This window comes from Ictalurus furcatus, chromosome 11 (assembly GCF_023375685.1).
Source record: "Ictalurus furcatus strain D&B chromosome 11, Billie_1.0, whole genome shotgun sequence".
NCBI classification, from domain to species: domain Eukaryota; kingdom Metazoa; phylum Chordata; class Actinopteri; order Siluriformes; family Ictaluridae; genus Ictalurus; species Ictalurus furcatus.
In genome coordinates, this window is record NC_071265.1 from 20,278,110 (window position 1) to 20,305,724 (window position 27,615).

Consider the following 27,615-nt stretch of genomic DNA (forward strand, 5'->3'; position numbering starts at 1 on the left):
ACAAACAAACAAAAAAACAACAACTCTTATTTAGGCTACAGGTGACAACAATAGCCATCTAATAATATTTGATGAGATTTACTTTACTTTTGAGGTTTGTTGAATTCCAGACAGATGAGAAAAAAGTTGGATGGACACACTTTCAGAATCTGTAATAAAACTGGGATGCGCTTGCAGTGCTGCTGCCAGTCAAAATGGGATTCTTTAAGTAGCATTTCTTCATAATGCCTGTAAGATGTTCTTTTTTCTTTTAATCACAATGAAGAAATCATTTTAAAATGATGAAAAACACAGGCAATTAATGTAGTTTTACATATTTTAAAAAATTAATCAAATGATTTATGAAGAGCCTTGCAGAAATATGCAGCTCTGTGCACAGTGTGTGGGCTGCATGAGTTATATAGAGCAACATCTCAATAAATTAAAGCTTTTTTGTTTGTTTGTTTTCTATGTACAGAAATATGGTAGAAATGTGGTTTTATGTTGGAGCTCTAAATGGCAGTCAGGCTAAAATCAAATAGTTCATGTCCTGTTGTTAGCATGTTAATGAAATTTGGATTGGGAATTTTGCTGAAACCTGGCAACCCTCTCCACAAGCTTCTGCAAGCTGTTCTTTAACGTTCAGCACTACAGTAAAAACCTTGCGGTGGGACACTAGTCCTTGAAGCTGGCAAGACTACTCTGTTACTCTAAACAATGCATTCATATATAGTTACACCCTCAGTGTTTATCCCAGAGTTACCTTTATACAGTAATGGACATAATTCAGTGTCATTCCCTTTTACATCTGGTGCCTCTCAAGGAGTTTTTACTTGCTACTGTCTCCCTTTGGCGTTCTCATTAGGGATCTAGATCTGCATCCAGATTTCTGCGAAGCTGCTTTATGAAAATGCCTTTTGTTAACAAGGCTATACAAAAAAAAAAAAAAATTGAATGGCAGAAACAGTTCTGGTCCAAAGCCTGTTTCTTCACTACTTGCTGAGTTCACTAAGGTCAAACACGGGCATGTTAGAGGTAATGCTGAGTTAACAAAGCCTGACAACTGGTGCTAAACAGGAAGTGCTCAGCTAACTCTACACGGTCCTCTGCATGTCCTCTCTCTCTCGCTCTCTGGATGGTGCTCAAAGGCCAAGGCCAAATGTACAATCTCGAGGGACAGCTAGAGCCACCTAGCTTAAAGTGCCACCTCTCTGACTCCTCAACCAGCCTGGAACACAAAGAGACACACAATTTCTTTCAATTATCACGATCAGGGCAGCTCAATAAATTTCAGTTTGTACTGAGAGACACCGGGACCCTGGAGCCCGACTTGGACTAAATGAAGACTAATGTGTGTATGAGCTTGAGCTGCTGAGTTGGTCTTATACTTTAATGTGCCTCCACAGCGATTCTGTGCTAACTAGGGCCCAATGATTTTACACACACACACACACACACACACACACACACAGACACACAAACACACACACACACACACACACACAAAATCTTATTCTTTTACTGTGACCCTATTGAGTGACTCATACTCATCTAGGATCAGAACAGACCTGAGCATACTTATTCAGGTTCAGACAAAAGCACTCACATAAACAGAGTATCCAATGCACCAGTGAGCTGACACATGTTAGTTTGGGAAGTCAGAATGGCAAAAATAGGGAAGCCGAAGAGAAAAGACAGAAATTATTGACTGGTTTCTTTTCATATGAGAGACATCTCTCATCTAGCAGAGGTCTCGCATCCCTGAAAGAACATCTTCATTATGTCAATAATAATAATAACTCCAATGAATAATACAAAGCCCCTGTTATGACAGAAGTGCTGTGCCAGGGGGTCGGCCTACAGGCTACAGTCAGTTGATTTAGGCAGAACCCCTGTTCCTGCACGAGCAAAGATATATTATTTACAAGTCAGAGAAGGTGGAAGGAAATTGATTTTACAATGTGGAAGTCTATCAAAGAGAATTATGGAGAGCCAGACCTGCAAGTCCCATTAAAAGGATACCCTATTGTTTCAAGTTCCCTTTGGCTTTCAGAAATGATATTACATGCAAAAAAAAAAAAAAAAAAAAAAAAAAAAACATTTAAATAAAGAAAAGATATGGAAGAAGGTATGCCTGAGAGCAATGTGTGTGTGCGAGAGAGAGAGAGAGAGAGAGACAGAGTGAGAGAGAGAGAGAGAGAGAGAGAGAGAGATCATCTCATCATTAAAACTATAAGAGCTAATAAAATAAAATTATGAAACTATCCAGGTGTGATTTTTACAGATCTTTTAGGCAATTGACTGTAATATGCAGGGTATATTAGCTCTATTTAGCTAATTCTTTGATATAATGAAATGTAGGAACAGTTCGAATTTACAGTGATGCAGGTTGTATCTTCATGTAACTTTATTTGTTTTATTTAATGCAAGTTTATTTTCGAATCCATATGGTAAGGGTACTTTATGGGAAAATAATGGTTCAAATGATTTCCAAGATGCTTTGTGCAATCTCTAGTGAAACATAAGGATTTAGACATGTTGTTGTACAAGACTTATGTAAGTCTAAACAAAGAAAAAAACATTATAAGAAGAAAGTATAATGATTTAAAAAACTGTGATTTTTAAGAAATATGAAAATGGAGACCTGAAAGAAAGAAAGGGAGAGAGAGAGAGAGAGAGAAAGAGAGAGAGAGAGAGAGAGAGAGGATGGTGATGGTGGTAGGGTGGATGGGGAGGGGGGGGCTGGTAGGGGGTGAGCAATATATTTTTAATTCTCAATCAGTCTGTGAGGATTCCTGCAGGCCATCCTATTACTGCTTGTCCGAAGAAGAAGAGTATGACATGAACACACGCACACACACACACACACACACACACACAAACACACACACACACACAGAAACAGAAACTGTGTGCCAAAGAATTATGTTCATTTATTCTAATAATCTATACAGATGCGAAAATGAGAGAGAAGCGAAAAGACACATAATTCCATTTGTAATGACTTTCCTGAGTGTCTTCATGACACCTTATGATAATTCCATTATGATATTTTGCCATAAAGTGATAAATTCATTATCCTGGTGGATAGTAAATGTCTGCAATAATATCCTTTAATATTCAGGCATTATTCATGCTATTATTTGGAGAGACTATTTTGCTCTCCTCCATTGTGTCTTTGATTTCTCTTTTTTGCAGGTGCAGAAGCAATTGGAAGTGGATAATCTGGGGGGGGAGTTGGGGGGGACGCAATTACAACATGTGACATTTTGACATATCCATTAATATGTGTTTTTCATGCCAGCACTGGAAGAGAATGTTATCTTCTAAATAATTGTAGATATTACTTTAATTTAAATGTGTAAAAAGTTGTTTTTTTTTTGTTAATGTACTATGTTTGAAACCAACTTCACACCCCTGGATGAATTTACATTTACATTACAGCATTTGACAGACACCCTTATCCAGAACAACTTACATTTTTATCTCATTTTCATACACCTGAGCAGTTGAGGGTTAAGGGCCTTGCTCAAGGGCCCAGCAGCAGCAGGATGGTAGTGCTGGGATTTGAAGTCACGACTTTCCGAACAGGACCCCACTGTCTTAACCACTGAGCTATCACTGCTACCAAAGACCTGAATAAACTGAAATCCATCTGGTCTCATGAGTACTGAATATGAACCACACAGTGACTTTTATCCTGAACTACATATTACTTCTTAACTACTTTACTTACTTTCTAGCTAACTACTTGTTTAAATATGGCTATATATTGTTTTCTCTTCTAGAGTGTACCTGTCAGCACTGGGGATATTTGGACTGCACAAAGTAAAAGAGTGCATGCACACACTGTGAAGTATTTTCTTTGAATTGTACATTAGCTACTGTAAATGAATCATGGTATGTCTACATCTAACCCACCTCTGAAATTCTCCACATTCTCATCTATTATTATACCATTATGGTCCACATTTAACTGAAAGCTCCCTGCCCTCAATGGTTTCTCGGGTTTATATATATATATATATATATATATATATATATATATATATATATATATATATATATATTTCAGGGTCCACTGATAGACAGGCAACCCGTTAAAATGAAAAAAGAGGATATGTCAGGTTTAGTTAAAATATGTTAAGACTGACAGTAGCTTTGAATTCATTTAGTAGTTTTTTGGGGGGTTTCTTTCTTGTTTGTAAATCCATAATGTGTTTAAAGTCTTTTTGCATGTTCAATTTCAGTGATGCAACGTCTCAGTCAAGCAGAAACGCTGCCTTTAATTAATGCTTTAGTAAAACAAACCAGGATTCAATTCAGCCATTTACATCATTCACCAAGACATGCCACCAAAACATTATCCTTGGAGAATATTCAGAATATTTTGTAATAGGACAGCTAGTGCCTCTCGCTGTAAGATGGCCCATGTTCCCAACCACCATTCATGATTGACAAAAAGTTACAGGCTCATACACAAATCCAGAACTGCCAAGGAACACTGACAAGCCGGAGCTTCATTCTCTCTGCCTTTCTGTCAAGGCTTCCTGGAACACAGTGCACCTTCTCCACTGAATACTCCCAATAATTGTCACATTCAACATTTCCAATAAAAACCTGGAGGGAAATAAATTGGTGACTGGGTGAAAAATAGTCCTTCTGCAAGAGTGGCACACTCGAATTTAAAATAATAAGATGTGTGTCGGCAATAGAGCCTGTCTCAATCCCAAAGGTGCCTGTGTACACACACCCAGGCCTGAAGCATGATGAAGGCAGTAGACAGGTGACAGGAGCTATACCATCAGGGAATACTTCTAAAGGGAGTCAGGGGGATTGACGGCAAGAGAGGAAAAGTGTTAAGGGGTGATGCAAAGATAATGTGAGATACTGGCAGTGTAATAGAAGCAGGGAAACTGTAATGTTCTCCTTACACATTTTTACAAAGGTTTTCATTGGTCAATTAGGCTTCCACACTCTTTAACCTTTTTCTGTATTAGAAAGGTGCATTTAGACGGTTATTCAGACTCAACACCATTTCTGACATATTTGTCATATTTTCCATGCTCTGATGAAGATCTTTAATTAAAAAAAAATTTAAAAAAGCCCAACAGATGTCGAGAAAACATGTGCGCCAGCTAATGAATGAAGAGACATGTCCAGTTGCGCAGCAACTCACACAGCAGGTTGACTCTCTGAAAATAATGTGTTCACTGTTACGGGTCCATGCTGTTATTTTGTCGACACTAGTACTTTCCTTTTCCACCAAAAGTCCCTAACTCCTCCATATTGCGACATTTCAGGTCCTGACTCACTTATTCCCAAGGCCCCTAGATGTCAGTGCTCCCTCTGTAGGGGTTTAAAAGCAGTATCTGACAGCGGGCAGTGCACAAGTGGACACTCTGAAGGCCGATCACCAATTTGTACATAGCCATGAGGGGCATGCAGGGGAGCGAGCCACAGAGACAGCACCTCAATACACAGCCCCACTAATGAGGCACACAGAGTGCCAACCCTTCGTCTCCACATACCTGGCTGTGCTCAGACTGTGTCAGCTGCCACATTAAGCAGCCTCTCTTTCACATACATGCAAGCATACACCTAAATGTTCCATGCCTTACACAGGTGGTCTCTTGCATAAGCAGTTGAGAGCCTCAGACAATGGTGAAATGCATTTGTTGGCAGATCCTTGCACATACAATGGTGCAACCTTTCACTAATACAGAAATCTGGTGTGATTTAGATCTGCGTGAATTTCAGTTTGCTGGCATTTTAGTTGAAACTGAAAATGCAAAATGTTGCTGGCAGGATTACTGAGATTTCTTAGCATAGGTTAAGTCAAGATTAATTTTGCCCATGTATTCAGTGTGCCAAAATGTGCCTCCAAATACAGTATGCCAAATGAATATGAGGCAGTATAGTTACTTTAAATATATATATATATATATATATATATATATATATATATATATATATATATATATATATATATATATGTATGTATGTATGTATATATATATATATATATATATATATATATATATATATATATATATATATATATGTATGTATGTATGTATGTATATTATTATTATTATTATTATTATTATTATTATTATTTTAGATGATGAAGTTTTACTTTTTGCAGGTATCTTTATGCATAATGATGCAATGATGCAGAAAACACTTCATCTGTTTCCATTAGTCCCATTATGAAGAACGGGCAAAAAGATTGCATTAAAAACAATATAATGAGTACAAAGGGACTGCATGAAATAAGTGTATTTGCTCTGTTGCTTTTTGTGGTGAAGATTTTGTTCACCATTTCTCTAAAACAATCTCTCTTTTACAGCTGCACTGGTCTGAAAAGTCCCCAATGGGAATCCTGATACAAATCTAGCATATTAAATGGACCTAATCGATTTGTGTTGTGCTCAAGAGCTAGAGAACTTTAACTGTTCACTTAACATGTGAGATCATTTTATTGCATTTCAATGGGTGAAGAATTCATGAACTCATTCGTTATCCAGCAGCTCCACCATGTGGCATTGACTTTTTGAATGGGGCAAATATTTCCTGGATGTGGATCTTCATTTTCACATGAATCACACATATCTGCTTAGATAGAAGAGAAATATAGTTGGGTTTAAGCACATAAGGGCCAGATGTGGCAATGACAAGTGCAAGTCCAATGGTAAACAGCCACATTTAAAGTTTTATTGTTTAGGACCTCAAAAATGTCTACTCCCACCATTTATCAAAACCATCTTTTGATTCATTTTAATTTGCAGTTGTCACTGATTGTACGGCTATAGTTACCAATAATGATCTATCTATCTATCATAACCACAAAGTGCAATGTACAGGTTTTATTGCGTTATTAACAATGTAGTACAGAGGAGTTCGGTTCAATTTTGTGAAGGTCCAGTTTCATAAAATTCCTTGTTTACAAAGGTCCAGATAAATGACATGACTGAATGTTTACCAGGTACCCTTTAATGCTTACAACCATTAGTGAAGAGTTCATAGCTACTAATGAAAACAAATCAAGACACATCAAATATATTTTACAGCTATTGTATTATGAACATTCCTTTACAAACAAATCAGAACCTAATGTTGTGTTTAGGTTGATTTGAAGTGATTATGTTTTGTTTCAATTGGTGCTTCACATTAATACTTTTGACTAACACCACAAACAGATTAGACTAATCGCTTTTGAACCTGAAGTGAAGAATTAACACACATATCTCTGTCCATTATTTTTGCAAGCATTCTGTTTTCATTGTCAGCTTTTCTGCAGCATTCAGCCCTTTCTGTCCAAATGTCTCTAGAGCTTAACTTACACGATAAATAAATGCATGTGATTTGACAAGCTGAAATATAGGTTCTGCTGCTGAAGCAAGATGTTATGGTTACAGGAGGTTATGGTTGGTGAACAGCTGGATGTTCAATGTGGGCTTTATAGATAATTGAACTATTTTTGAGGGCAGGTCTGGCCTTTTAGGGTGGGATCTTATAGTGCTCTCATAGTGTTTTGACAGGCCTAGTTAATCATTGATAGTCAAGAGCAATGGTCAAGAAAATTGACATAAAATTAGACCATACCAAATGCACAGCCAGCACCTTTGTTCTGAAGCCAGACCTGCTAAGTATTAGATCCCTAATACCTATATGCGTATTGTAAACAAAACTGTAACTAATCAAAGATTAATATACTTTGTTAACAGAAAATTGGATTAGACTAAATGAGTGCGTAGCTTTAAAATGAGGATAGCCATCCTAGATACAGCTATATTCAATACCCTTGTCTAATTGGCACTTTGAGTAGAAAAGGCAGTAATAAAATATTCATCTTGATAATCCACGAGACCATCTGTGGGCACTTTTTAGATCTATATTGGACTCAGTAGGGGTAAATCTGAATATAACAGAACCTCATTATGATGGACACACCCTTGATTTATTAACTCTGAAATTATATCTGATGACTACCTCATTGCATTTCAAATTAGTCTTAGTCATAATATATGCACTTTGCCTCACTACTGTATCAAATGTTCAATCATATCAGCTACCATACCCAGCTTAATTAAAAATCTCCCAGAATCATCAACTTTGATTGGGGTTTTCCCTCTGACTCCTCAGAACTTAAAGTGACTGATTGCTTAGAGTCAATGCTTCTCTTCATTCTAGATACAGTACTGTTGCCCCATCTGAAATGGGGAAAAAAAATTAGCACAAGTGGTGTCTTTTTTTTTTTTTTTTAAATGCTACAAACAGAGGTTAATATTGTAAACCAAATGTACTACAGGTCCACAAAAAAAAAAAAAATACATTGAAATACATAAAGAAAATGTATAAATTCTCCTCAAAACTTCAATTGTATAAACAAAGTGTGAACACTGTCACATTTTTACATCATGATGCATCATAATAGTTGAGAGACCAATATAACGTAGACTAATTTAACCTCATTAGTAGATGAGGACAATCAGTATCCTTTACCCCAATCCAACAGACTGAATTTAATTTAATTTAATTCGGAATGAAAAAATCACCATCTATGGTATTAGAATTGATACTTACACATTTTCTTTTACAAATAAGACCAGAACCAGTCGAACCACTGTTAAGCATAGTAAACTCCTCCCTTATCACTGGCTAAATCTTTTTAGCTAGTAACCGCTAGTAACTGCTTTTTAGCTAAAACTGCAATTACCTCTGATTAATAGTCACACTACATTGGCTCCCAAATTTCTCACTGATTATAAAATATTGCTAACGACCTATAAAGTGCTCTTGCCTCACAGTACCTGAGGAAATATTTGGTCTATTATGAAGCACCATGCCTGCTTAGAAAGCTACAGCAGGAGGCAGAACTTTTTCCTACAAAGACCTTCAGCTATAGAATAGCCGTCCAGTTTTGTTTGGGATTCAGATACCCTCAATATTTATGTCTTGTATGAAAGCCTATTTGTTTATTCATTTATATACTGTCTTGGGTAAGGATGTAGCTCGAGGGTTCATCTGCATAGAATTATGGGATGTTTGATGCTGTGCTCCTTACAGTGATGGGAAAACTGTAGAACACATTAATTTTATTCCCCGAGAACTGCTATGCAGAGTGCTGCAATAAACTGTGAGTAGACTTTCTTTATAACTTAATAACTTAAACTACTGTTAAACTTCAAAACTGACCTATTGTGTTCATTAGCTCCTTATTGCAAGATGTGGGCTTATTCTTCTCCTCAGTTTGTTCTGCATGCACATAATCCTCCCCAGTGGCAAACAAGCCAACAAGATCCAAAGTTACTCGAATAGGCAGACTTATCATTTTTATAATTTACCAAAATTAATGCACATCCCCCATGTTGCAAAATTACAGAAATGTGCATTAGCATCGAAACCACATTTCCACTGTAAGCAAGACTAGCCTAGCCGCACACATAAGCATAAATAATAAATATAAAAAAAACATAGCTGATAACACAAATACTTTGCTCATTAACATTACATTCACTGGCAAAAAATTCATTTAAAATACAGGATGATTCAGAAAATGTCAAAAGCCGAGAATGAGTCAAAACCGAGACCATAGCCAATGGAGTCCGAGTCAAGACTGAGTATGACAGCGGGGCAAGACTCCAAGGCCAACCCCACACGTGACTGAGTCCATGTCAAGACAGAGACAAATGTGTTAATTTACTGGTTCTAATATCTTTCTAACCTTGAAATTTCTCTTGAATTAACTAATGAATCTACTTTGCTGTTATCTGTCTGTACAACACAGGGCATATTTGTACCCTATTATTTTGAACATAAGAAGATTTTGAAACATATTACTTATTCGTGGAAATGATGTGTTAAAAAAGATTTAGTCTTCATAGACTGAGACCGAGAAAAATTTCACCTGAGTTTACGACTCCGCCGAGACCACTGATGTGTATGTGTAGATGTCTTGAATACCACAACACTAATTAAATGACAATACAGCACTGTAACTCTGTAGTTGAAACACTGCAACATTATAGCACAAGGAGATGAAATGACTAATTACAGACTGTAAAATGCCACTTCATTGCTTTAAAGTGTCTCACTTATGCTCAAAAACGAGAACACTACTTGTATGAAAGAAAAAAAAAATTTCAAGAAACATTTTGTCACTAAGTGGTTAAATTTTTTTTCACTCACCAGGATGCCTGAAAGATGACAGAAGGACAAGCGCAATCACCCTGAGGAGCTTTTCTCACATGTGGGAATAAGAGGTTTTTGGTTTTCTTTTGTGGAAGATTTTAAAGAGATGTTGATGTTTTCTGCACCAGTCAATCCATCTGGCAAAGACAAAGCTCATTTTAAGGTAGAAGTGTTCTTATCAGCATTTTGTTCTCAATGCCCATGTGATTCTTATTTATAAAATCCCTTAATATTTTTTCAGCAGTTTGATAAGAAGTGAGAGTATTATTTCCTAAGCTGTCCATTTTCTTTCTTGTGTCAACAATTCACATACAGTAGCAGTACTGACCAGTGCATTTTTTACATGCAAATGCTATAGTGATTTTGTATTGGGTATACAGTGTATTCATACATATCACATAGCATACTACACCAATGTCCTTAATATACCACTGCTGGCTGCTGTTGAGCTTGGTATGTTAGCAGGATCACTTTGCCCCCCCCCCCGGGTGTCTCCATGCTATCTTCCCAGGCCTCACCATCTAGCTAGCTGAACAGCAGGTGCTAGCCAGATTTCTAACAACACTCTGAGGCTAGAGCTGAATTTCCTCTGCTAACACCTCTTTTTCTGCTGGGCAAGTTTTTAACCATGATTCAGAGTCAAATCATGACCCAAGTGCTGTGGCCTAAACAAAGAAGTAACCATGGCATCCCGGTCATTCTGAACCATCGCTGAACTGGCAGGAACCACAAGAAGATTTCAGTGAATGACGGCCATAATAATTGTATTTATAGCAAATACGACATCATATGGTCACTGTGATTTGTGGACTAGAAGGTACAGTCTCCTCTGTAACTATTGGAACGGCAAGGCCAGTTCATTTGTTTTTGCTGTAAACTGAAGAGATTTGGGTTTGAGATCCAAAGATGAATATGAGAAGAGAGTTTAGAATTTCAGCTTTTATTTCCTGGTATTTATATGTAGATGACTCACTAATCTTTATTGATGACATAACTCGTGATGGTAGCAGCAGAATGAATTCAGATGTTTACAGGAACATTTTGTCTGCCAGTTTAGCGAGAAATGCATCCAAATTCATCAGGAAGAACTTCATCATGCAGCAAGACAATGATCCAAAAACACACTGCCAACTCAACAAAGGACTTTATCAGGGGAGAAAGTGGCAGGTTTTAGACTGGCCAAGTCAATCACCAGACCTTAACCCTATTGAGCAGCATGTCACCCCCTGAAGAGGAGACTGAAGGGAGAAACCCCCCGAAACAAACAACAAGTGAAAGAAGCTGCGGTACAAACCTGGAAAAGCAACACAAAAGAACAAACTAACAATTTGGTGATGTCAGTGAGTCACAGACTTGATGCAGCTATTGCAAACAAGGGATATGAAACAAATATTACGTGTTATTTATTTTAATTTATCCAAGACTTATCTGTTCCTATACTTTTGCTCACCTAAAAATTGGTTGGTCTGATACAAAAGGTTTTATGTTTTATGTTGTTTAACACATCTAGATTTAAATACCAGAAAAAAAAAAAGCCTGAAATCCTAAACACTCGTCTCGTATCCATCTTTTGATCTCAAACTCAAATGTCTTCGGTGTACAGCACAAACAAATAACTTGGGCTTGCCGTTCCAATAGTTTCGGAGGGTACTGTATCTAGGTGATTCTCACTGCCTTTGGTGGTTATCAGGTGTTCATAAAACCACAGTTAGATACATAATTATGATTACAGAAGATGAATCCATGTTTCTGGGAGGGGAGGAAACTGGAAACTAAGGTGTAGGCAGGGAAACTCCACATGTTGAGATGGTAAGTGAGCTCAGAATCAAACCTCAAGTCCTAGAGCTTGTTGCACAAAAACTAGCCTTTTGGTTTATTTTTACAGCCATCTCAGGTATTATAAGGTTTTGCTTCTACCATTACAGCACTGCTGTTAAAGAAAGACTGACTTCCACAGCCTGAAATTAATATCTGTGTGAATGAGAGCTACAGGTTGTGGTGAAGAACATCTACAAAGTACCAGAGCTGCCTCATTATCTCATTGTATCTACTTCACTATACATTTTGCTCAGTTTCTAGATATATGCATCTATGTAACTCCCCACGATCTAATGTGTATGAAGGTGTGCATCTATTCTAATACAATTCAACACGCAGTTCTGCTCTCTGCCCTATAGTATAGATCTCAAACCATCTGTCATGTTGATAATTTAGTCTTGCAAGTTTAGCATGACCCTGGATCAAGACTAGTGTTAATTGAGTAGAACAGAGTGCCACAGTTGTGTCTAAACAACATATAGTATGTTATATTAGGAAGCACTAAAAGTGTTAACACCAGCAGCAGCAGTCAGGAGACTTGACTCCTAATACTGTCATAGGCCAAATTTGTAAATGTGTAAATGTAAATGTGTTTGATTATGCAAAGAATGTATATCACACACCTTTGCAGTCTCAAGATCTGAATACAATTGAACACCTCCAGCACCATCAATTCATCCTACCACTACAGTTCCAGAGACTTGAAGCGGCCCAACATCTTAAGGTACAATTTTATTGTCATGTCCAGAAGCACTCGTCAGCTACCAAAATTTACTAAAGTAGGTTAGTGTCCAACCCGATTTACACTAGAGGGTATTGAACACCCATAATATGCTTTGCTATCTGTTGGGAACAGGGAGCAGAGCATTATTTCAAAACAGTTACAGAAGCAAATGTTGACCATTGGTAACCACCAACCCATAATGGCATTTGTTCTAAACTAACAGGTTTACCCAGAAGGCACTGGCACCAGGAGGGCCAGTTAAATGCAATTAATACAAATATTACAAGCATTAAGAGTAGCATTATGTATTAGCTTTTAGAATAAAACTCCATTGGTTACTCTGTAAGCCATAAACAAAGCAAAAATAAATAAGAATCAAAAAGACACAGACAAGTTGTAAACACAATTATGAAAATAACATGACAGTGATTTTAAATCTTAAAGTTAAATGCTACCTCTGAACAGTTTTATGTCTGTTTAATGTGTGGTAGTGATGCTGGGTTATTTGCTTTAGTGATTGACTACCATTCTAATAATATATTTGTTGTTACTTTAGGATTGAAAAAGCTATTAAATGACTTTGATAGGTTCAGATTGTGCCACATTGTATAGAGGTCTACACATACACTACATGACCAAAGGGTTGTGTCCACTTGACCTCACACACATGTGCCATAAAGGTGGAAGCACGCAACTGTTTAGAAGATCTTTGTATGATGTAACAGTAAGTTTTCCCTTCACTGGAACTAAAGGGCCCAACTCCTTGACCGTGCATGATCTTGGCAAGCATGACAATGTCACTGTGCACAGGGCAAGGTCCATGAGGATATGGTGTGCCAAGGTTGGAGTAGAAGTAGTCAAGTGGGCTGCACAGAGCCCTGACTTCACCCCCACTGTACACCTTTGGGATGAACTGGAATGCAGACTGTGTGCCCAACCTTACTAATGCTCTTGTGGCTAAATGAGTACAAATATCCACAGCCACACTCCAGAATCTAACAGTAAGCCTTCCCAGAAGAGCAGAAGTTATAATAACAGTAAAGAGGGGGGTCTAAATCTGGTATAGGATGTGCATGTGGGTGTGATTTGTCAGGTGTCCACATACCTTTGGCCATATAGTGTGTGTGTGTGTGTGTGTGTGTGTGTGTGTGTGTGTGTGTGTGTGTGTGTATGTATGTATGCACACACACACACACACACGCACGCACGCACGCACGCACGCGCGCACACACGCGCGCACACGCGCGCACACGCGCACACACGCGCGCACACACGCGCGCACACACGCGCACACACGCACACACACGCACACACACACACACACACACACACACACACACACACACACACACAGCTTTGCCAATGCTAAGTTAACATAAGAAGAGCTATGCCGATTTAGCAGGCGAATCATATACAGTACATTATAGGTGACATTCAGTGGTCCCTTTGACCTTCGGAAGATTTTCTAACATGGTCCAAAAATTACTGCTGATAAATCACCGACATGTATACAAAGAAAAAAAATGAAACGCTTTCACTTGCACATTACTGCAGAACTTTGACTTTTTTTCTTGGTATGTTACTGTTACAACAGCAACTGAGCACAGTGTAGAAAAGCAAATACAGTGTCACTACAATAGTGTGCAATCAAATACATAATCAAGTAAATCATTAAGTACACTCAAAATGAAATGTCAATAAAATTTCTTGTGTGAAGAACCAACACACAGAATGAAAATGGAATAATCCGACGAAACAGCGATTTACCAGAAATATTTGTTTTTATAGACAAAACAATCGTTCCTTTCTCGTCCATAAATACAGTACAACTTTAACTTTGGAAAGCAAACACTTTCCCTTCATTGAATAAAAAGTATATTACAAAAGATACAACACACTGCTGAACTACATAAACATGACCAAAAACACAAGCATATTATTTTAAAATATTTTTTATAATAACAGTTGTGTTAATGGAAAACCCACTCAATTAGGGACACAGGTATGGATTAGAAACTGCACCCAGATTAACAAACGAACAGTTTAAACATTTCTGTCCAAATTAGGGCTCTTCCATGTGAATAACCAGTGACCACTGAGCTGGTGCATTCTGAGCTGGGCTCTGGGGAAGCAGTAATTTTATGAAACATCATTATTGTTGATGGGAAGCCTGATGAGTGTAAAAAAAATTTTTTTAATTAAATTAAATTAAATTAAATGACAGATGAATAATCACTGCAATATTTACCCTGTACTTGTTGCCATATAAAAAGATTAGCTGTTGTTCATTCATCTCCTTCTCCAACCTCCATTTGCTCCAGGATGCCCTCCAAAACTTGTGCTTGCTTCTGCTTCTTAGGAGCATCTAGAAAAGAACCAAATGTATCAGCTCCAATTTATTTCTCCATGTGGGTAATTTATCACAAATATTACTCTTATAATGTCATCATTATAAATAAAAGTGTAGTATAATATTAAAGGTATAACTAACAAAATGTACTACATTATAATAATACACCTCTCGTATTAACTAATCCTGGTCCACATAAATGTACACTCACGTTGCACTTTATTAGGAACAATCATTCCTGCAAGTATCTAATCAGCCAATCGTGTGGCAGCAGTGCAAGGCATAAAAGCATGCAGATACGGGCCAGCAGCTTCGGGTAATGTTCACATCAACCATCAGAATGGAGAAAAAAATGTGTTCAGTAATTTTGACTGTGGCATAATTGTTGGTTCAAGATGGACTGGTTTGATTATTTATATCTGCTGATCTCCTGGGTTTTCCACACAACAGTCTCTAGAGTTTACTTAGAATGGTGCAATTAAAAAAAAAAAAAAAAAAAAAAAAACACACACACAAAAAAAAAAAAACATCCAGTGAGCAGCAGTTCTGCAGACAGAAACGCCTTGTTGATGAGAGAGGTCAACGATGTATGGCCAGACTGATTCGAGCTGACAGAAAGGCTATAGTAACTCAGATAACTACTCTGTACAATAGTGGTGAGCAGAAAAGCATCTCAGAATGAGCAACACATCGAACCTTGAGACAGATGGTCAACAACAGCAGAAGACCATGTCAGGTTCCACTTCTTTCAGCCAAGAACAGAAAGCTGAGGCTGCAGTGGGCACAGGCTCACCAATACTGGACAGTTGAAGACTAGAAAAATGTAGCCTGGTCTGATGAATCTCGATGTTTGCTGAGGCACACAGATGGCTGGGTCAGAATTTGTTGCCAGCAGAATGAATCCATGGACCCAACCTGCCTTGTGCCAACAGTCCAGGGTGGTGAAGGTGGTGTAATGGAATGTTTTCTTGGCACACTTTGGGTCCATTAATACCAATCAATCATTGCTTGAATTCCACAGTCTATTTGGATATTGTTGCTGACTATGTGCATCCCTTGGCCACCATTTTCCCATCTTCTAATGGCTACTTCCAGCATGATAATGCACCATGCCACAAAGCAAATGTCGTCTTTTCATGAACATGACAATGAGTTCTTCACTGGCCTTCCCAGTCACCGGATCTGAATCCAGTAGAACACATTGGGGATGTGATAGAACTGGAAATTTACAGCTTGAAAGTGCACCTGAAAAATCTGCAGGAATTGCGTGATGCAATCGTGTCAACATGGACCAGAATCTCAAAGGAATGTTTCCAACATCCCATGGAATCCATGCCATGAAGAAATGAGGCTGTTTAGAAAGCAAATTAAGGCCCTACCCAGTATTGGTATAGTTTTCCTAATAAAGTGCTCAGTGAGAGTAAATACAGATTTACTTATTATAATAAATCAGTTCAGCATAAGTCTGGTGGAGAAATTGTGTGGCCCTACCATGGAAATGTTGAGCTGTTTTTCTCCGCAGTTCTTCTACACTCTCCTCTGCATCGGCCCACTCCAGCACCAGCCTCCTACCGTACAGATGGGTGCTGTGACACAGCGCTGAGAACGCTTTCTAAAAGACAGGAGACAATTTTAATACATGCTTATGGTTTCAGTCAGTCTGGATTCTTAATAAAAATGGAGTGACAGAATGTCTGAATAACAGCATGAGAGAGAGGGACAGAAACAGATACACTCACCTTGGCATCCTGCTTCGTGAGAAAGTCCACGAAAGCAAAGCCGCGGTGAGCTCCACCAACTCCTTTCTTTGGCAGCCGGACGGTCTTCAGCTCCCCAAACGTACTGGAGAAGAGAGATAGAAATTAATGCGCTGGTCAACAATTCTAACGATTATTAATCCTTTCCTAATTTAAACTGAGCCAATACTCTTATAAACATCATGTATTGTGACAAGGTTCATATTTCCAAAAACATCGTAGGAATAAAAAATTTTTATGAATTACAAATTCATAACAAATTTTGTCTTGTCCTTATTACTCTGCAAGATTCATAAAAATGCTCTCACCAGAAAAGCTCTCTAAGCTCCTTGACTGTAGTCTGGAAGGGGACATTTCGCACCAAGATCTTAGATGTTGTCTGTTTTTTAGCCGTTTGTTTCTTCCTGCTAGTGCGTGTCACACCTGACCTGAGATTAAAAAAAGAGACGCATATGGACAGATATATTACCTTTTAAATGTGACAAGGCATGTTCACCTAGACGGATATAAATATCCTTTAGAGAATCTGAGCTAGAAGACTGAAATACGGTAATGGATCGCAGCTTGATTTCTCTTACTTTAATTCTCTTTCAGAAATTCTCAGCTCGAGCTGATGCCCATCGACCGTACAATGCTGCCGAAGAAAGGGAAACAATTTATTTTAGAAATATCCTGATCTCATGCAGAAATAGGAAAACGCAGGACTGATGCTTGTTAAAAGTACACTTACCTGGAGCTGACGGATAGCTTTCTGGGCTGCTTTAGGAGTTTTGTATTGTATGAAACCATAGCCCATAGATGACAGTTTGCCTATAAGAGAGATCACATACTAATTAATGATCCGGTCAGACATGCAGCTCAGAAAGGCTGCAAACAGGCAGCAATGTAAACAATAAAATGTGCAAATATGTCCTTCTTATTCAAATAAATAAATAAATAAATCAAAGATTTCCCCAGAAGCATCATAGCTAAACGAATGTTAACTGTTAAATTAAAAAGAGCAAGCATCACACTGAACACTCGCTCTACTAGATAAGATTATTATAACCTTATGATGCTTTTGAGCTAAGCTTTGTCAGCTCATTTGAAAAATACATAGTTATATTGGAATTCAAACAAAACTTCAAGGTGGTGCGATTCTGTTTAAGGTTTAGACTAAAAGGGAAAACATCCGATATTGCATATTACATACATCAGATGCTTGAGAAATCATTTTTAATAAAGCTTAAAAAAAAAAAGAGCTTAAGGGTGAGTATGGGCATACCTGATTTATCTCTTTTTTTGGATATAGAGCACATTTTCAACTCTCCACATTTGGAGAAGGTCTGTGAAACACACACACACACACACACAAATAAATAAGACTCATAATAAAATAACTCTGATCCTAATACATTGTGATAATACAATAATCCCAGATCCTCGAGTGCCCATCTAGAGCTTCCACTAAAACTTCGGACACCTGACCCTTTTGACCACATCTGCTCCTTTCAGCCCAACCCTTAACTTCGGTTCCTTAAACTCTGACCCCACCTCCTGTAGTGACTCCTCAGTGGTGCTGTAGTTCACGTTCTTAACGAAGAGTGTTGAACCAGGCAGACTTTCCTCTTCTTCCTCATCTTCCTCCTCATCTTCCTCCTCCTTCTTGTTTGCATCCGTCTGCTGATCTGCCACGTTTTTATTCACTGCTTCAAGTTCAGCTGAGTAAAGGGGAAAAAAGAATAAAAAAATGAGGAATGTGGAATACAAACAACAAAAGCTGAAAATAACTCAGAATAGATATCACAGCTATTCTAAAAACATCAGACTTTTTTCTCCTTAAGCTTTACCTGCTTTGTGCTGCTCAGGAGGTGTCAAAAAGACAGCCATTGGAGCCCACTCTAAATACAAGGGAACATGCTGGAACTAGAATGAGAGAAAGATTAAAAATCAAGACAAGGACTGCTGAGAATTAAATTAAGCTGTAAAGCATACCGACCAATAAAACTAAAATAAATTTATTACTTTAGAGAGATGTATTTACCTTAGTATATGCGAGTCTGGTGAAGGCACGTTTGGCTTCAGTGGGCTCCAGAAATTCCACAATAGCGGTGAGGCCAGAAGGTGGCAGCAGAACCCTCCCCAAAGAGCCATGAGGAGAGAAAAGAGTCTCCAGCTCTTTCGCTTGTACTCCAGACGGTAAGTTCTTCACCAAGATCACAGAGTTACTCCTCTGGCCTGAAGCCTGGACATATTCATATACAAAACAATAGGAAAAAAAAATGTATTAAAGTGCAAACAGGTTAAAAAGGCATACAAGCCACAAACATGCAAACAAGAGCATCACTTAAGTTAACCAGGTTACCTTAAGTAATCTTTTAAATACTGGAGTGTACATTCTGTATAGTACAGTAATATTCACAACTTTGTACCTGGCTGAAGGAGTCCAGAGACACACCATTGTCCAGCAGGAACTGTCTAGTTTCCTGAATGATCTGTGTCTCACCAAGTGCCATTCTCACAGCCAGACTGCCCTGTGACTCCTACACACACACACACACACACACAGTTCATTTCACGAAAACAAGTTCTCCAATACACTTTAAATTGCTAGATGTGAATGTTATTGATGTTGTAGCTCACATGATCAAGGACTTTGCTTTTAGTTGTGTTGTATTTCTCAGCAATAGCATCAGCTACAGCACTCGTGCCCAGGAACAGCGTGTTCCAATTATGGGAGCTGTGTGAGACAAAGAATGCATCAAAAATGTAACAGCGGTGACCATAATGTTATTACTGCACATATAATCTGCAACGCACAAGTGCAAGATTTTATAATTAAACCCACTACCATTTACATTACTGACAGTGAGAATTTGCTATTAGTCAAAGAAAATGTGCGTTTTCATGCTGACCTGCCACTGGCTGCCTTATCCTTTGCATCCTTCTGCCTCTTATATGAAGAACTGCCTGGAGCATTGGGTTCCTGCTCTGGCTTCTCCTTCTTTATCCTGGAGGGTATGATGTGTAATATCCGGCCCTACAGAACAAATAGCACGGAAGCAAACCATTGTAAACCTGCAAAGGATAAAAAAAAAAATAATAAACACAATACAACTAAAAAAGAAGCATATCTGCACCTGGAATATATGGCCGTCCAGCTGGGCTAAAGCACTCACAGCATTTTCTGGGATTATGTAGGTAACAAAGGCAAAGCCCTTGGGTTTCTTAGTCAGAGAGTCTATGGGAAAATTGAGCTCAGAGAGGTGACCTGCAGAGAAAACACACATCAGATCACATTTAATACAGCATTGTTTTTAACCTAACCTCTGCTTACTGTATTTGCATTGCATGAGCAATTCAACAGTTGCCCTTCGGCTTCCTTTGTGATTAGGTTTAGAATAAACAGATTTGCAACTAAGCCCTGCAACGGACTGGCATCTAATCCAAGCTATACTCACTGAGCACTCTATTAGGATCACTTTACTATTACTGGGTAGGGCCTCCCTTTGCTCTCAAAACCACTTCAATTCTTTGTGGCATGGATTCCACAAGATGTTGGAAACATTCCTTTGAGATTCTGGTTCATGTTGACATGATTGCGTCATGCAATTTCTGTAGATTTTTTCAGGTGCACTTTCATGCTGCGAATCTCCCGTTCTACCACAGTAGTGGAACCTGACGTGGTCTTCTGCTGTTGTAGACCATCCGTCTCAAGGTTCGATGTGTTGTGCATTCTGAGATGCTTTTCTGCTCACCACAATTGTACAGTGATTATCTGAGTTACTGTAGCCTTTCAGTCAGCTTGAACCAGTCTGGCCAATCTTCACTGACCTCCCTCATCAACAAGGTGTCCTACTGGATGTTTTTTCTTTACTGTAATATATACTGTAATAATAGAGTAAACTCTAGAGACTGTTGTGTGTGAAAATCGCAGGAGATCAGCAGTTAAACAGTAGAAATACTCAAACCAGCCTGTCTGGTACAAACACTATGCCATAGTCAAAATCACATCACCCCACCCCCCATGGTCTGACGGTTGATGTGATGCGAAGCTCTTGACCTGTATCTGCATGATTTTATGCATTGTACTGCTGCCACACGATTGGCTGATTAGATAATTGCATGAATTAGTAGGTACGCAGATGTTTCTAATAAAGTGTTCAGTGCGCGTATATTCTTGCCTTTCGCCCAACGTTCCTGTGATAGGCTCTGGATTCACTGCGGCCCTGCTCTGGATAAGCATTTACTGAAAGGGAGTCAGATTCGCTGCTGTCATCACAGTCTTAAAATTCTTGTCTGTAGTAACTGCACTTTCACAACAGAGGTTGTAGATAGAGATTAGGTTGAAAAATTTTACGCTTATACATTAAGAGGTGGGTGTTACATTAAAAATGCCATTATAATTGTTATTTATGTGTTCAGTGCATGAATGTTAGTCCACTCTGCAGTTGCTGCAGTCACGCAAAAATGGCATTGCTGATAGATAGCCCCTAAAATGATGTGACATGCTATGACATGTAAAATTCAGCCAGTCGATTAAGGATAATGACTATTTGTATTCACCCCAGTAAAATAAAAGCGGGGGAAAAAAGCCTACTTTTAACGCCAACTTTGATAATCCATCTCTAATTAACACGATGCATGATGTCTAATATGCAGCGTTTGCAGGAATTTCAAGGTTAGTTTGAGAATCATGGACTTTCATGGCATCCTTTTGTATTCATTTTGAAGGAAGTCCACATTTATGCTCACAAAAACATAGCATGCATGTTAATGGCATGAAGTCTCACCGTGCTTAGTGAAGAGCTCTTTCAACTCATCTTCTGTACATGTATAAGGCAGGTTCCTCACAAAGAGCCGTCCGGATTCTGCCACGTCCTCCTCTTCTTCATCGTCTTTCAGCTCAGAGACAAAGTTTTTCTCCTGTGGAGCTGCTCTCGTGGTCCTCTTGTCAGTGAAGTTCGTGGCTCGGAACACTTCAATATAGCGTCCACCTAAAAACAAAATACCATATCTATATCTCATATATATAATCTACACACACACACGGACACTAGAGATGCACCAATACTATATTTCTCAGCCGATACCGAAAACCGATTAATCGGAGTGATATTGTCCGATACCGATAGTTCTGCCTTTTATGCCTTTTTTTTAAATGAAAAGTAATTAATTCCACAATTCTGAAGGAAATGCAAATAAAAACTTTATTCTCTCCATTTCAACAAGTTGTTTCACAGTAACTGGTCTCAAACACAAAACACATGACTCTAACATTTACACATGAACTACATTCTGAAGATTAAAGTAAGATTTCTGAACTTACTGAATGTTATTAATTCATATTAACATTGACTGAATTCTAAAAAACCTCGTGTTAGACTCATTCACTCTCCACAAACAAAAGCATTTCTACTTCATCACTGACATCAAACTGGTAATATAATATCAACTTTTTTATATATTAACATTAACTGGATATAAAATGTACTACTCTACAGATATATTTTTCTGTGCTATATATATACTTTTTTGTCAACTCATCTTCATATAAATCTTTCAACAGTGTACTAGCGCTTTTATTCATCGTGAGCAGCTCGACAAAAATTGAATAAATTAGACTCAACACAGAAACTCCCGCTTCACTGCTGCAGCGTCCGGTGTAAAATGTTAGCAGTGCAGAGATTACAAAAATTACAAACTACAGTTTTGTCATCATTCCACAAAAGAGACATCATCTTTACACCCTGCACGAAATCTATGTATTTTCCCACCCTCTTTGATGGACAGGATATAATTGGCCCTGATCATCGGATGTTTTTAAACTATTGGCCGATGGATGCAACTCTAATACACACACACACACACACACACACACACACACACACACACTAACACACACATAGCATTGACCTCAATTTTTTTTTAAACATTTAAAGCTTCTTATTCAACACCATTTGTTGTGCAGAAATAAACCAACTAACTTACCCATATAATCTTTGTCGAGTTTCAGAGCTCTCTCCACCTCAGCTTCTGAGTGCAGGTCCACATACACATTACCTAAACACAAAAAACAAAATCTTAATCACAGGCATACATCTGGTATACTGTTCTGAAACTCTGTGTGTGTGTGTCTGTCCAGGAATGCTCTTCCCTATCCTCCTTTAAGGAATTCTGAAAAAGCACTGTGTCTCTCAACATGAATGTCTTGTAACGTCTTGTTATCTATCAGGGTTATCTTTAGTTTCTGTCTACTTGTAGCCTGTGTTATATCTGTCTTACGGGGCATTCACATTGCAACTACACAAAAAGTGTTTTCATTCAATTTCTTTGGAGATAAAAAAATCCTGTGCTGAGGGTTGAGGAAGCAAGAGTGGCAGCCAATCAGATATTGTATGTGCTGTGCATCTCGTGAGTCGTGCCTTCAGAAAAACCCTGCCAAAGCAGAGTCGGTATCAGTATTCCATCCATCCATTTTCTGTGCCGTTTATCCTACACAGGGTCGAAGGGGGAGCCTGTAGCCTATCCCAGAGGACAAGGTGGAGGACACCCTGGACGGAGTGCCACCCATCGCAAGGCACAATCGCACACCCATTCACACACTACAGACAATTTGGAAATGCCAATCAACCTACAATGCATTTCTTTGGACTAGGGGAGGAAACCTGAGTACCTGGAGGAAACTGCCGAAGCATGGGGAGAAAATGCAAGCTCCGTGCACACAGGACGGACGCAGGAATCGAACCCCCGGCCCCGGCCCTGTATATTTATGGCCCAGTATATTTATAGCCCTAGAAAAAATTTTCAAAATCAAGCATCGGTTTAAACTTCTATTCTCAAATGCGTGCTGAACAGTAGAAATGCATCGACATGCAGATGTTGAGAAATTTACACAGCTAGGGGCACAGAGCTAGCCTACAACTCTGTATGCATTTCACTCTAAATAACTAAATCTGTTTGTTTTTCAGAGACATATCCCACAGAGCAGCTACCAGGAGAGCAACAAAGGAAGATTTTCATTTGAAAGCAATGTGAATGTATCTTTATGCTTGTATTGCTTTTTGCAAGTATCTTCATAAACCTTTGGACACTAAAATGTTCTATATAAAAAATATGTGTTGCTATTACTGTTTATAGATCACGGTAGGCACGTGGTGGGCTCTTACCAGAGTTACGGCCTTCTTTGTTCTTGGCAATACGGATGGCCACAGGTTTCAGCGGCAGCATAAACTCTCTCACTTGTTGCTACAGAAAACAAACGCAAGAATTAATCTGAAACCTTTTACTGAACTCCCATTATCCTGCTGTTCATCTTTATTCAATCATTTCTATTAATTATTATGTAACTACAGTGCAACTGAATGTAATTACGAGCGTGAGGATTGTAAGTCTTGACCCACTAACAGGGTTAACGAACATAATCGACTGAAGAATTGGTGCTTCAGTATGTTTTAGATATTACCTCTTTAACGGTGAACGGCACACCTCGTAGTTTGACTGTGAATTCTGTAGCAGGTTCAAACTATGAGGGAAGAACAGTATAAAAATGGAAATCAAACATCTGGCACAGAATAATGTTCAGAAATGGTTCACAACGGTTAGAACAAACCTTGTTTTGTGGTGGTTTCTGGATGTCTTTATCGCCACTCTCATTTGCGCTGTCCATCTGTTGCATTGGACCCTCTTCTTCTTCTTCTACGTCTTTTGCATTATCCTCCTTCACCAACTCTTCATCATCCTCCTCTTTCTCATCCACCATGTCTGGTTTCTTCACCACTTTGGAGCGGAGGTACTCCATATCTGACAGGTCTTCCTTCAGAGCCACCTTAGCAGAATCTATTCAATCACGGGTCATGAAAGATTATATTCGAATTTCAGTAAAACACCGTTATTATTAAAAAGTGTGTCTAAATGTACCATCAAAGTTGTGGGAGATAAAGCCTTTCCTTTTTTCACACAACGCAAATTTTATACATTTATATGCAGTCTGTCCTTTATTTATGAGAGAAATAAAGACACACCTTGCTCATCTTCATCCTCTGATGCACCCTGCTCCTCATCCTCACTCAAGTCCTCGGAGTCATCCGAGTCAAAGTTTAAATAGTCATCGCTGGCAGCTTTCTTTTCTTTCTTTTTCTCTGTCTCTTTGCTCTTTTCCACTGTACCGGCTTCCACAGCGTCATTAGCCCAAGTAGGCACCTGTGTGCGATTTTTGTGCACAGCCAAGAACTCTTGGAAGCCTTCATCATTTTTCAGCTGAGGATTGCGGAAAAAGCCAACATTTACAGAAAATAATGTCACAATAAACATCACAGTGTGCTAAATATTCAGGGTTTAACGAAAGCGTTGCCAATTAAAGATTATAATGAAACGGTGGAGTAAGCACAGTAAACACTCTTTATACCAGTTGATCACAAGTTTACAAAGCATTTGTAGGTCCGGACTGATTAATAGATTTATAGCTTGTGTTGTATCGGCCTCTGGTCACAACTACTCAAAACAGGCAGACTGTGCTACACTGCAACATTTCCAGTATACATTAGCATGGGACAATACTCAGGCCCTGGAAAAGCACGGAAGAGTTTCACATGACACTTTTTAAGACAAAACCTGCTTAAAATTTCATTTTAAGTTTTGCTTCACTGGCAACATAAAACGTTACACTCCAATATTCAGAGTTAATGAAATTATACACACGAACACAAGCAAAATTGGAGACTGGTTACTGAATTTGATGTACAGAAGAGAAATGGCAATGAAAAATGGAAAAATAACAAACAAACAAAAAAAAAAAACTTACTTCTCCAAGAACATCAAGAGGCTTTTTCTCTTTCTTTCCCTGCGACAAAAGGCACAATTAACTCTTTAAAAATAAATTTTGTGTCAGTTTGGGAAATTATCAAAGCTTAAGCAGCATTTTTCCTCATGTTCTTAGACAAAGGTTCCTGTTTCACCTTGTTCTCATCTCTCTTTTCTCCTTCTGGCTTCTGTTCATCTTTTGTTCTGTCCAGCTGGCGGCTGTGCTTGCTCCAGGGTCTTGCTTTGTTGGGGTCTCCAAAATCTGTACAAAATTCCACCTTACAAACAAAACAAATGAAAATAGATCACCACGTTTCAGGTCCCAAGAGAACACCCTCGTAAATTCCCGATGGTGTTTACGAAGGTCGAGCTTTCACGCTTTCAATCCATCTTAAAAAGGTTTTGACGCTTAGTCAAGATTTGGATTTGCAGTCGATTAATTACTCTGCTGGGAAAAAACAACAACAGAAACCATCACAGAAATTCTATCAGTTTCCACAACAAATTCCATTACAAACCATCAGTTAAACATTAAAACCAGTACCAATATTGGTATCCATTGGACATAAACATACCACCAATAGAAGGCAACAAATAACCAGTAGAGACCCACAGGGACTATTACAGTTTCCATTAAAACCAATACAATTCCCATTATAACCATTACAAATTCTATGAGGGTTTCTATTGGATATTTTTTCCCCCAGCAGGATACTAATATGGTCGGAATAATGTAAGCGTCCTTAGTAAAAGGAAGGAACTGGAATGACGAACGTTCAGTATGAACTTTGTGAGGAATATATTTCTTAATGTCGAAGACACGGTTTATATGTAAGGGATAATCCAAGGCTAGGTGCGTACATGACTTTAATGCAGAGAGAGAGAGAGAGAGAGAGAGAATTACCCGTGTCTGTGCTGCTTCTCTACGTTTAATGAAGCTGTGAGTTTAATTGTATGTTACTGTGGGTACAGTTGTTCATAGGCCGCGCACTAATTTAGAACGGTGATTAAACTGACCGGAACTACCTGTCGTATACACGCTTCTAACGCACACCTTCCAGCCAATCAGAGTTGGGTATTCGGACAGACCACGGTATCAAGCTTAAGGTATACATCTATGGATAACCTGACGTCACTGCGGCTCAATTTAAGGTGGAATTGAAAAACAAGGCAAAGAAAATAAGTTCATTTCGGTTTCGTCGAGCTATTTAAATACTCACAGTAACTCTGGCCGTGTCTACAAAGCTTTTATTGAAATGTTTCAGCGCTTTTGAGGCATCTTCTTCACACTTGAATCCAACGAAGCCGAATTTCCGAAACTTGCCGTCTTTAGTGAACTTCAGTCCGCAATCTGTCAGCGTCCCGAAGGCTGCAAACATCTTACGGAAGCGCTCCTCCTTCATCTGTGCAAACATGAAGCACACATCAACCACGAGTATTTATTCATTGTATGAAAGAGCGGAAAATCATACTTCAGATATTTTACCAATGCATGCGATGTTAGTCAGAACTTTATAGTAACAGCTATCGTTATGTTTTGTGTAGCAGTGAAACATACTCACCCCATTCGGTAAGTTTTTCACAATAAGCCGTGACATTTTGTCTTCGGTACGTTTTTGTTTTTACGACAAATCGTTTAAAAAAATGACTTATCAACAGTCAAGCATGGGAGCCCTCACTGAGTCGCCATCTTTGCAGCGTGACGTAAGACAACTCGTCATCAATATGCTCTTTACTGCCATCTATTGGACAATAAAGCTACAGCAATGCAGTTATTGAAGCTGTGTTTTCGTCATGTAAAGATACTCACACTGAGGTAGAACACAGCCGAAGCGATACAGGTGCAACTAAAAAAATTTGAATATTGTGGAAAAGTTCATTTTTTTCTGTAATTTAATTCAAAAAGTGTAACTTTCATATATTCTAGATTCATTACACATAAAGTGAGATATTTCCAGCCTTTTTTTGGTTTTAATCTTGATGATTATGGCTTACAGCTCATGGAAATC

At 38.5% G+C, this 27,615-nt stretch overlaps 1 protein-coding gene across 4 annotated transcripts; it reads right to left on the reverse strand.

The window, feature by feature from the left end:
* Window positions 1-302: 302 nt before the first annotated feature.
* Window positions 303-27,327, reverse strand: rbm19 (RNA binding motif protein 19). 4 transcript variants are annotated; one of them, XM_053636065.1, is made up of 25 exons: window positions 27,169-27,327; window positions 26,827-27,009; window positions 25,762-25,884; window positions 25,608-25,646; window positions 24,829-25,063; window positions 24,417-24,643; window positions 24,270-24,329; window positions 23,974-24,052; window positions 22,796-22,867; window positions 21,598-21,801; window positions 19,945-20,075; window positions 19,720-19,844; window positions 19,448-19,544; window positions 19,237-19,347; window positions 18,849-19,049; window positions 18,655-18,730; window positions 18,359-18,525; window positions 18,090-18,150; window positions 17,556-17,635; window positions 17,404-17,459; window positions 17,134-17,253; window positions 16,808-16,910; window positions 16,560-16,680; window positions 14,967-15,083; window positions 303-1,207 (listed from the first exon to the last, which is right to left on the reverse strand). In XM_053636065.1, exons 1-24 carry the CDS (start codon window positions 27,202-27,204, stop codon window positions 15,004-15,006), a joined length of 2,787 nt encoding a protein of 928 aa, XP_053492040.1. In that variant the 5' UTR covers window positions 27,205-27,327; the 3' UTR covers window positions 303-1,207; window positions 14,967-15,003. The 4 variants fall into 4 exon arrangements, 3 of the variants coding, with proteins under 3 accessions (XP_053492040.1, XP_053492038.1, XP_053492041.1); XM_053636063.1 differs by lacking the exon at window positions 303-1,207 and adding an exon at window positions 14,042-14,840; XM_053636066.1 differs by lacking the exon at window positions 303-1,207 and adding an exon at window positions 14,870-14,888.
* Between the last annotated feature and the right edge of the window lie 288 nt (window positions 27,328-27,615).

Bases quoted from the DNA above. Each gene is read 5' to 3' on its own strand.
- rbm19 (XM_053636065.1), bottom strand. From the start codon at position 27,204: ATGTCACGGCTTATTGTGAAAAACTTACCGAATGGG. The intron at 19,845-19,944 runs GTGCAGATATGC...TTTGTTCTGTAG, and splicing joins TGGACGGCCATATATTCCAG to GGCCGGATATTACACATCAT. The intron at 18,526-18,654 runs GTAAAGCTTAAG...CCCTTTACTCAG, and splicing joins TCCTGAGCAGCACAAAGCAG to CTGAACTTGAAGCAGTGAAT.